Source organism: Pinus tabuliformis, chromosome 4_1 (assembly GCF_031772625.1).
Source record: "Pinus tabuliformis cultivar Carrire ecotype Pingquan chromosome 4_1, CPIR1, whole genome shotgun sequence".
Taxonomy (NCBI): Eukaryota; Viridiplantae; Streptophyta; class Pinopsida; order Pinales; family Pinaceae; genus Pinus; species Pinus tabuliformis.
In genome coordinates, this window is record NC_142303.1 from 630,246,068 (window position 1) to 630,257,887 (window position 11,820).

Genomic DNA, 11,820 nt, shown 5'->3' on the forward strand with positions numbered 1-11,820 from the left:
CTTCGCAAAGACTTCCAGCTACAACAATCAGCATCCTCCTGAGATCAACAAAAAAAGACTAGAGACAAGCCCCAATATCTCTAGAGCAACTAAACATGAAACTTAGAGAAATAAAGGAAGGATATGAGAAAGCACAAAAAGATTGTGGCTTGAAAACCGCACCAAGATCTTTGTAATGGAGACTTCCAGTTGCCAAGACACCATGCTTCACTAATGTCACACACAATCACTCTCTAAATGTTAAGGACACCTTGAAGTCCTTGCCACTTAACACATACCTCTACTACCCACAACACTAGGACCTTCACACATGCGACCTTTGTGGGAAATTTGTAGCATGAGTTCGAGGACCTTACCTCAACTCCTTCCCTCTCTCCAAAAATGAGTTTGTTGGCCATAAAAACACATACATAAACCCTCTGCAAACTAGGTCGATGCATGCTCATGCATGTGAGGCTCCATTTGTATCTTACCGTCATAAATGCAATATTTTGAGCTCGAGGGTGGTGGGCACTTTGTGCGAGGCCTTATTCTATTAGTCATCACACCCCCTCAAGGAATTTTAAAAAATATTTAATAAAAATAAAATTTATCTTTCTCTCTCTCTCTCTCTATATATATATATTTAGGTTAATGTTCTTACAAAGTACTCTAAAAAGCAAAATTTAAAATAAAATGTAATTTTATAAGTTTTTTACAATAAATAATGAAATTATTTTAAAAATATTTTTTTTGAAAATTAAATTAATTAATTATATATATATATATATATATATATATATATATATATATAACCAAAAAATAAATTTAAGACAGTTTTACTAAAATAATAATAATATCGGTATTATTATTAAAATGATTACAACTAAGAAAAATATCAAACTATTGTATAAAATAATTTCTTTAATTATTGTATAAAACAATTTCTCTTTAAGAGATTCACTTTCTTAAAAATTAATAATAAAAACTAAATCAAACATTAAAAACCTATAATAAGACAAAATAATAACTAAATTAAACATTAAATTAGTATATAAGATTCTTAAATAATGCAAAGATTCTACTATATAAATATACATACTATACCTGGTTTTAAACATATTCTGAAGGGAACCGAAGGAACGAGTTCCAGGTATCCATCTTCCGTATGTTCAGGGGACTACTGATAAGATTGGTAGGATTCTCAGGATGCATAGTGTCCCTGTGACCTTTAGGCCCCTGAACACCATTCGCATGTCCCTCAGATCAGCGAAGGATCCTATCGACCCTAAATATATGAAAGGTGTATACATGATCCCCTGTTCCTGTGGGACCCACTATATTGGGGAAACTGGTCGCTCCATTAATCAAAGGATTAGTGAGCATGCAGCTGACCTTAAGCATAGGCGAACTATGTCTTTCGCTTTAGCTGAGCATGCTGAGAAAACCAATCATCATGTTTGTATTGAGGAGGCTAGTGTTATTGCTAAGGTTTCACACTTCCATCATTGGAAATTTAGGGAGGCGCTGGAGATTGAAAATAGGCCGAGTAATCTCAATAGAGAAGATGGTTGGAAGATCAGTGGGTGTTGGGTCATAGAGAAGATGGTTGGAAGATCAGTGGGTGTTGGGTCCCAGCACTCTCTTCCTAGTCATTGTTCCACTCTTTTTTTCTTTTTCTTTTTTTTGATCCGCTTTCTTATCTAATTTATTTATTTTTATTTATTGATCTATTTATTAATTTTTATTTATTTATTTATTTATTTTTTGACTTATTTTATTTTCTCGTTTCTGGTTATTTTTAAGTTGACTTAGGTTATATTTTTCTCATTTATTTATTTATTCATATTTTTAACCATTTCTTTCTTTTATATATATATATATATATATATATATTTTTTTTTTTAATTAATTATGGTCCTGTTTTTAACTAAGTTCCATTTAAATACTAATTTAACTTATAATTTTTAAATATTTATTAATAATTTTTAACTAACTATTATCATATATTATTTTTAAATACTAATTTAACTTATAATTTTTAATTAATTATTAATAATTTTTAACTAATTATTATCATAAATTATTTTTATATATTTTAAGGGATCGGTCCCCTAGGATAACTTATTATTTCTCTTAAATTATTAAAAAGTTTTGATCCCGTACATTAGTCAAAAGTAGCCATTGGTCTAGTGAGCCGTTGGAGGCTCTACTCAGTCTATTTAACTTGCTAACCTGGATCTGTTTCTTCAACTTGTCCTGACGATGAACCACACTGGTTTGTTCGCGTGACAAATGGTGTTTCATGTGATTTTCGCCGAAAAATCTTTTGTAAACTTGATATGGATCACAGAAGCCTCAACTCTACTATATTATGATATGTTGAAACTCACTGCGAAAAATATGAATACCTATAGTTTTGCTTCAAAGTAAATTTATCTGCCCGTAAAATCCAGTTTTGGTGTGCCTTCAACAACAGTGAATGGAAATTCTACGTTTTCCATAATTGAAACCAGCAGATCCCATACAATCTTCGACCCAGACTTGACTTTGGAAGGATATGGCAGACTTCGAGACCAAACTTTTTTTAAGAAATTGGGGACGCATGCATTCATTCATCGTTAGTTGGAGTCGCTTTTTATAAGGATACGCCAAACAATGATGTTGTTGATGAATTTGTTTATATTGGGTGAGACTTTTACTCGATAATGCTTATCTATATGTAACTGGATAAGTTGATGACGTGGATAACTGATAAACATTTTTATCGAAAAGTTGTAATCTTCAAATATGAATATACTTCCAACCGAGAGATTTTGATTTTTTTTGTTAAATTTCGAGGTGGTAATGTGGGTGATCAGGATGTTTATGAAGTAAATTGTAAAATAATACAAGTGTTCGGAATAGTCATTAACTATGGGTAGCGTAGAGTTAAATCTGAAAAAATATGCAGAAAGAAAATTGGCCACACGTTTTTTTGGGTGCGCTTCCATCAGAGCTATTCCAACTATTTATACGGACCGTTTTGCTCACTCAGCAATACTCGGTTTCGGTTATGTTGTCGAATGGAGTTTCACAGAGCTATTTTGATCTTTTGTTCTTTCTTTCTGTTGGCCCGGATCGCGAATTGTAGTCCCCCGGGTCCCGTGGTTGAATGTTCTAATGGATTTACAAACTGCACTGTTTCGAACGCTTATGGTGTGTTTCCAGATAGAAGTATCTGCAGGGCTGCTCAAGTGGTGTATCCTTCCACAGAAGGTGAGCTTCTGGCCTCTGTTGCCGATGCCGTTCAGAAGAATCAGAAGATGAGAGTTGTGACGCGCTACGCCCACAGTATTCCCAAGCTGGTATGTCCCGGTGGGGATTCGGGTCTCATTATCAGCACTCGGGATCTAAACTATGTTGTATCCGTGGATAAGCCTAGTTTGAGGATGACGTTCCATAGCGGCATAACCCTAAAGAATCTCATTGATGCTGCTGCCACAGAAGGCCTTGCTTTGCCTCATTCCCCTTACTGGTTGGGGTTAACCCTTGGGGGAATACTAGGCACCGGTGCTCATGGTAGTTCCCTGTTTGGTAACGGAAGTGCTGTTCACGAATATGTTGTGGGGATGAGAATAGTAGTACCAGCTCCCCCTGCTGAGGGATATGCTAAAGTTGTGAGTCTTACTGAAGCAGACGAGGATCTCAATGCAGCCAAAGTTTCGTTGGGCGTTATCGGTGTCATTTCCCAGGTAGTAATAGCCTAGCAAAACAATTGAAACGAATTGAATTTCACCAGTGAGCATACTTTCATTTTATTATGGTTTGGGATATAATTGTTTTTATGGTTTGGGATATGAGTGTTTGAAATAGGAGAATTATAAGTTTCAGTTATATAATTAGTGGTGTTTTTTTTTCAACTTAAGGTGGATGCTGGTTTGCTGATTTTTTTTTTTTTTTTTAATTGAAGATTCAGGTTGATTTTCAAAGGAATATGCTTAGCATATGCTTTATTTAAATGTTTATGTTGTAGTCTGTTAGAGAATTTGTTTTCAACTTAAGGTGGATGACAATTTGTTGATTTTTTTTAATTGAGGACTTAAATTGATTCTCAAGGGAATATGCTCAGCATATGCTTCATCTAAATTCTTATGTTGTAGTGTGTTAGTGGGTTGCGTTAACTTTTAATAAAATTTAAAAAATTGATGTTGAAAAAGGTAGCAACATGAGTAACATGTGGCTCCCCCCACCAATTTCATAAAGATTTTCAAAGCATACCTAATTTTAGAAAAATTGTCTTATATCTTGGTTGTAAAGGATAAAAACTGTTCAACACTTTTGTTTTTAATCAAGACTTGAGATTCTTAAAGGTTAAGGGTTCAATAAACTCAAAATTAACAATAATATTTTTGTTACAATATTTAATGATAATATTTTTGGTATATATCTATCAATAATAAATATAAATAAAGCAAGTAGCCATATCAACCACATTAATATTTTTAACGAATTTGTATTAATTTACATAATATTAATATTTAAATATTTAAATTTTTTTTTTTATAAATTTAACCATACAATTTACATAATTATATTATTTATACATAAAAAAAATACTATTTAATTATAATATGCTGAAAAAATATTGTAGCACTAAATTTTAACCAAAAAAACCAAACAAATAAACTATAAAATACCATCAATATTTATTCCATAACCATAAACATCCAAATGCAATCTCTAATGGGTAATTTAGCTTTGATCATGCCTAACATGCTTTTTGCAATTAATAAAATTGAAATTCTGACACAAACATCCAACTGGAATAGTTATTGGGTAATTTAGCTTTGATCACGCCTAACCTGCTTTTTGCAATTAATAAAATTAAAATTCTGAAATAAACATCCAATTGGAATAGTTAATGGGTAATTTAGCTTTGATCATGCATAACATGTTTTTTGCCATCAAGATTTATTCCATAACCATAAACATCCAAATGGAATCTCTAATGGGTAATTTAGCTTTGATCATGCCTAACATGCTTTTTGCAATTAATAAAATTGAAATTCTGAAACAAACATCCAACTGAAATAGTTATTGGGTAATTTAGCTTTGATTACGCCTAACATGCTTTTTGCAATTAATAAAATTAAAATTCTAAAATAAACATCCAATTAGAATAGTTAATGGATAATTTAGCTTTGATCATGCATAATATGTTTTTTGTGATTAATAGAATTGAAATTCTGAATATTTATTAGCAAAAGGCAAAGTGAATCTTAATATTGATGAATACAAATTAGATGTTCAAATGTATAAATAATATAAACTAAACTTGATGTTTTTAAACTTAAAAGTTATGAATATTTTTGGTTATTATTTTTAAACTTAAAAGTTATGAATATTTTCGGTTATTATTATTATTTTTTTAAATATAAGAAATAAAAATATATGTATTAAGCACTATGAAGTAAGGTAATCATTGGTGCATTGTTTTTCCAATTTCCGTCCTTTCCATGTAAACCATCCCTAATGCATAAAAACATTGCACTTTTCCGGTATTGTGGCTTTATTAGATTCTTCCACTTATCTCATAGTTGGGATAGCCTATCTCCTATAAATAGTGCTGTTTAGAAGATCTCCAAGGAATTCACTAATTTAATGATGTTATCGTTGATTAATGATTTAATCTCATTGAATTTTATGTATACTATGTTGTGTCATACAGGTAACCCTGCAGCTACAACCTTTGTTTAAACGTTCCATCACAAACGTTGTGAAGGATGATTCGGATCTGGAAAGCATGATTGTGCAGTTTGGCCTGGAGCACGAATTCGGAGATGTTATATGGTACCCTGCTCAACGAAAGGTTGTCTATAGAGTGGACGATCGAGTGCCTGTTAATTCTTATGGAGATGGGGTAAATGATTTCATCGGTTTTCGGTCCACTCTAACGGCTCTTTTAGCCATCATCAGGGATGCAGGTAAGAGAAAATGCCAATGTCTAAATCCAGAATGATAATGATTTAATCATTTATTTGTTTATTTTATTTTTAACTTGATTAAGTTGATTTCATCGTAGGTTTTAGAATATATTGGCAATTTAACTCATAAGAATGAAATCTAACGAAGCCAGACTCTCTTCTGCCTATCAAAATTTCCCAAATTATCTAAAATAGGAAAATCGGTTTCACGTGCAGATAAATCAAATGTGGTGCATATTCATTAACATATTCAGACCCAACTGCCATTGGATCATACAATCTAATATTTATAGTTTCATGAGTATTAAACAGCTAATCGTTGAACGTCCTGACAGAAATGATCAATTAGTAATGAACATGGGTTTTACGTGAAGATGAATCAAAACTGGTGGATATTTATTATCATATATGAATCTTATAATCTCTGAGCCCGACGCCTTGGCTTTTGTTGAGGTATAAATTAATTGTTATTGTGTGTGGCTTACAGGCTGTTGCACTTAAATTAGATTTAAGTTAGATTTATAGTGTTCACGATAACTCGCACCAATTACCGATTATCTTAAATTAATTAAGATAAATGATTATAACTCTCCTACGTTAATTCTTATGGAGATGGGGTAAATGATTTCATCGGTTTTCGGTCCACTTCAAAATCAGGTAACAGAAATGCCAATGTCAAAATCAAGATGATAATGATTTAATCTATTAATTGTTTATTTTATTTTTAACTTGATTAAGTTTATGTGATCGTAGGTTTTAGAATATATTGGAAAACTCTCTTCTGCCTATCAAAATTTCCCAAATATTCTAAAATGGAAAATCGGTTTCACGTGCAACTGTATTATGAAAATCGTTTTCCCAAATATTCTAAAATCGGAAAATCAGTTTCACGTGCAATTGTATTATGAAAATCCGTTTCACGTGCAGATAAATCAAATATGGTGCATATTCGTTAACATATTCAGACCCTAACTGCCATGGGATCATACAATCTAATATTTATAGTTTCATTAGTATTAAACAGATAATCGGTGAACTTCCTGACAGAAATGGTCAATTAGTGATGGACATGAGTTTCAGGTGAAAATGAATGAAAACTGGTGGATATTTATTAGCATATTTAGACATATAATCGTTGAACTTCATGACATAAATGGTAGTGATGAACATGGGTTTCACGTGAAAATGAACCAAAACTGGTGGATATTTATTATCTTCGATCGAATCATACAATTAATATCTTGTTTAATTAATAATAAATAAATAATGGTTTAACTTTTTTTAACTAAATTAATATGGATGAACATCGGTTTAACGTGCACATTAATCAAATCTGGTACATATTTATTAACCAATTCAGACCATAATTGTGATTGAATCGTACAATCTTTTTTTTTTTAATTCAGACCATAATTGTGATTTAATCATACAATCTCTTTTTTTTTTCCATTACTGGTTCACGGATACCCATGGTCAGTGGGTCTGCTACGTCCAGGATCGAACAACGCTAGGGTGGACTCCACCCGAAGGGGGTCACACCCCTCGGAACAATGCTAGGGTGGACCCCACCCGAAGGGGGTCACATCCCTTGGAACAACGCTAGGGTGGACCCCACCCGAAGGGGGTCACACCCCTCGGAACAACAAGGGGGTCACACCCCTCGGCCTATTGACTGACCTGACCCCAAGAGCTTTCGGGTTTCGACCCTGTGACCTCCCATTGGGGGGGGCCAGCTTGACCTATTGAGCTAACCCTTGGGGCTAGAATCATGCAATCTAATATCTATAGCTTTATTAATGTTAAAAGAATAATCAGAATAATCATTAATTTTTTTTATTTCAATTAGTGAAAATGTATATCTATTGAGAACTTGAACAAGGTAAGATCATTATTCTGTGTGTATGTAGCATTTTTTCCTGCATCGTGGACAAAATTTTAAGGCATGGTTTAATTATTGTGACTTTTTATGTTTTAAGGGTCAAATTTGATTTAATATATTTTGGTTGGCACATTTCTTTATAATTTATATTTATCAATTTTTATAATTTTATGATAATTCTAAATTATATAACATATATTATATAAAGACTTCCAGAGTTAATTATGAAATTGTCTTTAGCTATGAAATTGTCTTTAGCCAGGCATTTGATGTCATGATTTTTTTAATAAAATAAGGAGTGTGACACATTTATGTCATGATTCTTAATAAAATAAGGAGTGTGAAACAATTATGTCATGATTTTTTTGAATAAAATAAGGAGCGTGAAACATTTATTGGTCATCAATCCTTAACCCTAAATATTTTTTAAGTGAAATCAAGTAAATTCCAAATAATTTGTTAATTTATTATTTTTATGATAATTTTAAATTATACAACATATATTATATAAAGACTTAAAGAGTTAATTATGAAATTGTCTTTAGGGAAGCATTTGATGTCATGATTTTTTTTAAGTAAAGTCAAGAGTGCCAAACATTCATTGGTCATCAATCCTTAACCCTAAATACATTTTAAGTGAAATTGAGTAAATTCCAAATAATTTGTTAATTTATTGTTTACGAAAGTATTAGTTTTTTTGTTTTATATTGTTATTTTTCATGGAATCTTGTAATATGATGTAAATTGTATTTATTTATTTATTATTATAATGGGAAATAGTTTATTTTTACTTTTTAAAATGTATTTTGGAATGTTTGAATGGATTTACCACTATGAAAAATCTCTAGGTTGTGGAATTATGCAGAATAAACAATTTAAATTCAAGTTTTAAAAATCTTTATCTAATTTTGACTAAAATTAACTAGAAAGAAAATAGTAATTTCATCTATAAATTTAACTACCTCTTATTATAATAGAAATTTACTTATTTTATTTTTATATTTTTATCTAAATTTAATTGTAATTTTCTATTATTTAATAATATTTTTTTGATATATAATTAGCTAAAGCTTTTAAATTGTGTAATTGTGTAAATTATATAGTTAAAACAAATTACTATAAAATTTTAAAATTTGAAATTTAAATATTTATATTATTATTATAATTTTTATATGAGAACATGTTTTTTTTTTTAATACATGCATACATGCGTTACCATGTGGACAAGTCCGTGGAAAGATGTACCTCTAATTATATCAACTATGATTTTACAGAGGAAGTTGATGAAGCTACGAATGATGCTAAGAGCAAGTGCGTGAGGGCAGTCACTCAGGTATCTACAATTCTGGGAGCTGGTACAGGACTCAAGAACAACGATGTTCTCTTTTCGGGATATCCGGTAATTGGATATCAGAATAACATTCAAGCTGCTGGATCGTGTCTGAGCAGCCCAGAGGACGAACTGCTGACAGCGTGCGCATGGGATCCTCGGGTCAAAGGATTATTCTTATTTCAGAATGGACTCAGTATCAGCGTCTCCAACATCGGACAATTCCTTTCCGACGTAAAGAAGCTCCGGTACACCATTCCGAGCAGCCTGTGTGGGGTTGAACTCTACTCTGGTTTTCTAATGCGTTATGTAAAAGCTTCGAGTGCTTATTTGGGAAAAGAAGACGACTCAGTAGACATCGAAATGACGTACTATCGGGCCAAGGATCCCAACAGTCCCAGACTGTATGAAGATGCGTTGGAGGAAATTGAGCAAATGGCGCTCGTGAAATATGGAGCTCTGCCTCACTGGGGAAAGAACCGAAACATTGCCTTTGAAGGGGTCATCAAAAGATATAACAAATATGATGACTTCTTATCAGTGAAGGACAAGTACGATCCTAACGGACTTTTGTCCAATGAATGGACCGACGATGTTCTGGGAATAGGGAATGCGGGAGTGATCATATGGAAGGATGGATGTGCTCTCGAAGGACTCTGCGTGTGCTCAGAAGATGTGCACTGTGCTCCTAAGAAAGGCTACTTCTGCAAACCGGGCAGAATTTACACCGAAGCACGTGTTTGCAGATTGCAGGGATCTTGATCTGATAGGGTTGTTTGGTATCATCTCATCTTATTAAGATATTTTACTAGCATTTGCACCACACGTTGCAAAGGAAACGCCCTAAGGCATAAATTCGAGAAGAATGGCACTTGATATTGCAAATTAGCATCAAATGTTGGTAGCAGCGTCATGATAGTTTATATGAAATCGATAGAGTTGTGAATTTATCCTTTCATCCACTAGTCCTTAGATAAGGTGCCCACTGGTCATCTTGGTCAGCTCTAGATGTGATGTTGGGAGAAACAATTTATAGTCATAATATTATTTCAAGGTCATTTAAGTTATATTAGACAAAGGAATATATAGTGTTCAATTTCAGCCTTTAAAAGACAATATACCCTCCCAATGAAGCTATGCAGTCCATTACCTTTTCCATTTGTCTAATGTCTCATGTAGTTCTTTAGCTGTTTGCAATCTTGGGTGCCCAACTTTGAGAACTCTCGTCACCCTTGCAAAATAAAAACGTTTTTGCAGTCAAATCATTGCTTCTTTGATTAAAGATAGATTACTATTTATAAATGCTTCTTACCCTTCACCCAGTGAATACAATATAGGGTGGTATGCCTTGCTAAGAGCTTCACTAGTTTTTGAGTACTTGTATTGTTTTTATATGAGGCCGATATAGATGTCTATATCCATGTATGTATTTGCTTCTTTGATTAAATATAGATCACTGTTTATAAATGCTTCTTACCCTTCACCCAGTGAATAGAATATAGGGTGGTATGCCTTGCTAAGAGCTTCACTAGTTTTTGAGTACTTGTATTGTTTTTATATGAGGTCGATATAGAAGTCTATATCCATGTATGTATACGAGGGATTTGTGCCACGCTTATAGCAGTTATCATATTTCAAATGATCAATTCCCTGTATTGTAGTGATTGCATGATGCAACAAAAATTTATCAAGAAGGTGATAAAATGTACGGACATCAAATTACCTATAATGCACATGTTTGGGCATCTTGTTTGTTGTATCCAAGTGGCTTTATTGCATATATTGTATAAATTAATAAAATTTAAAGTCAATCATAAGTGACAAGTAAAATGAGAAAGAATTAAATTATAGATATAATATAACCTATGGTTTATTCAAATTATAAACTAATTATTAGCTATATAATTACAAATTTTAAATAAATTTAACAGTACTCATACAAGAACTTACCATAAAAAGAACTTACGATAAAAAACCACGGATCATTTTTCAAAGTTCAGAAAATTCCGTGATGGGTTTAGGCTTTAATATAAAGTTTGGATTTTAACATGATGATGGAATAAGAACATTATTAACTATTAATTAATAGGTAATTTTTGTTGGGATCAGTGTGTCATCCATATCTATATCTAGACCCCACTACAACTAATTGAAGAATATAACGAGGACAAATATAATTTCTGTATTGAAGATTTGTAAATGCATTATTTAATAATTAAATAATTCTTTTAATTTATTATGGTTAGAAGTATATTATTCAATCATTACTAAAGTATTACTAAAGTTATGATTTGAAGAAATTAAATTATTTATTTTTAACATAAAAATGAATCCAAGACTATTAAATATATTTAATTTAATTTTTAATTTTTATCATTTACAAATGTTAAAAAGAATCATTCCATAAGCTACAATTTTAAATATTTTTCAACTCCAATAAGAATTTTTAAAACATAATTAAGAAATTATAAGTCTGGTTAAATAATAAAAATCTGACTTCACTTCAGTTTTGGCTCATTTTCACAAAAGTTTGTAGACTCATTAATTCCTTATCATTGGGTAATCGTTTTTTCTTTTAATTCACTCCAAGTCAAAAAATCATTTTCTTTTTAATAGTATGAGTATGGGTGATGCCGCTAGATATTTGAACAGGGACAACTCACTTG

At 31.8% G+C, this 11,820-nt stretch overlaps 1 protein-coding gene across 1 annotated transcript; it reads left to right on the plus strand.

The window, feature by feature from the left end:
- Positions 1-2,956: 2,956 nt before the first annotated feature.
- Positions 2,957-10,129, plus strand: LOC149177621 (L-gulonolactone oxidase 2-like). Its single transcript, XM_089420174.1, has 3 exons — positions 2,957-3,713; positions 5,690-5,945; positions 9,099-10,129. The coding sequence occupies exons 1-3, from the start codon at positions 3,045-3,047 to the stop codon at positions 9,914-9,916; spliced, it is 1,743 nt and encodes a 580-aa protein (XP_089276300.1). The 5' UTR covers positions 2,957-3,044; the 3' UTR covers positions 9,917-10,129.
- The last annotated feature ends 1,691 nt before the right edge of the window (positions 10,130-11,820 follow it).

Bases quoted from the DNA above. Each gene is read 5' to 3' on its own strand.
- LOC149177621 (XM_089420174.1), top strand. From the start codon at position 3,045: ATGGAGTTTCACAGAGCTATTTTGATCTTTTGTTCTTTCTTTCTGTTG. The intron at 3,714-5,689 runs GTAGTAATAGCC...TGTGTCATACAG, and splicing joins TTATCGGTGTCATTTCCCAG to GTAACCCTGCAGCTACAACC. The intron at 5,946-9,098 runs GTAAGAGAAAAT...ATGATTTTACAG, and splicing joins AGCCATCATCAGGGATGCAG to AGGAAGTTGATGAAGCTACG.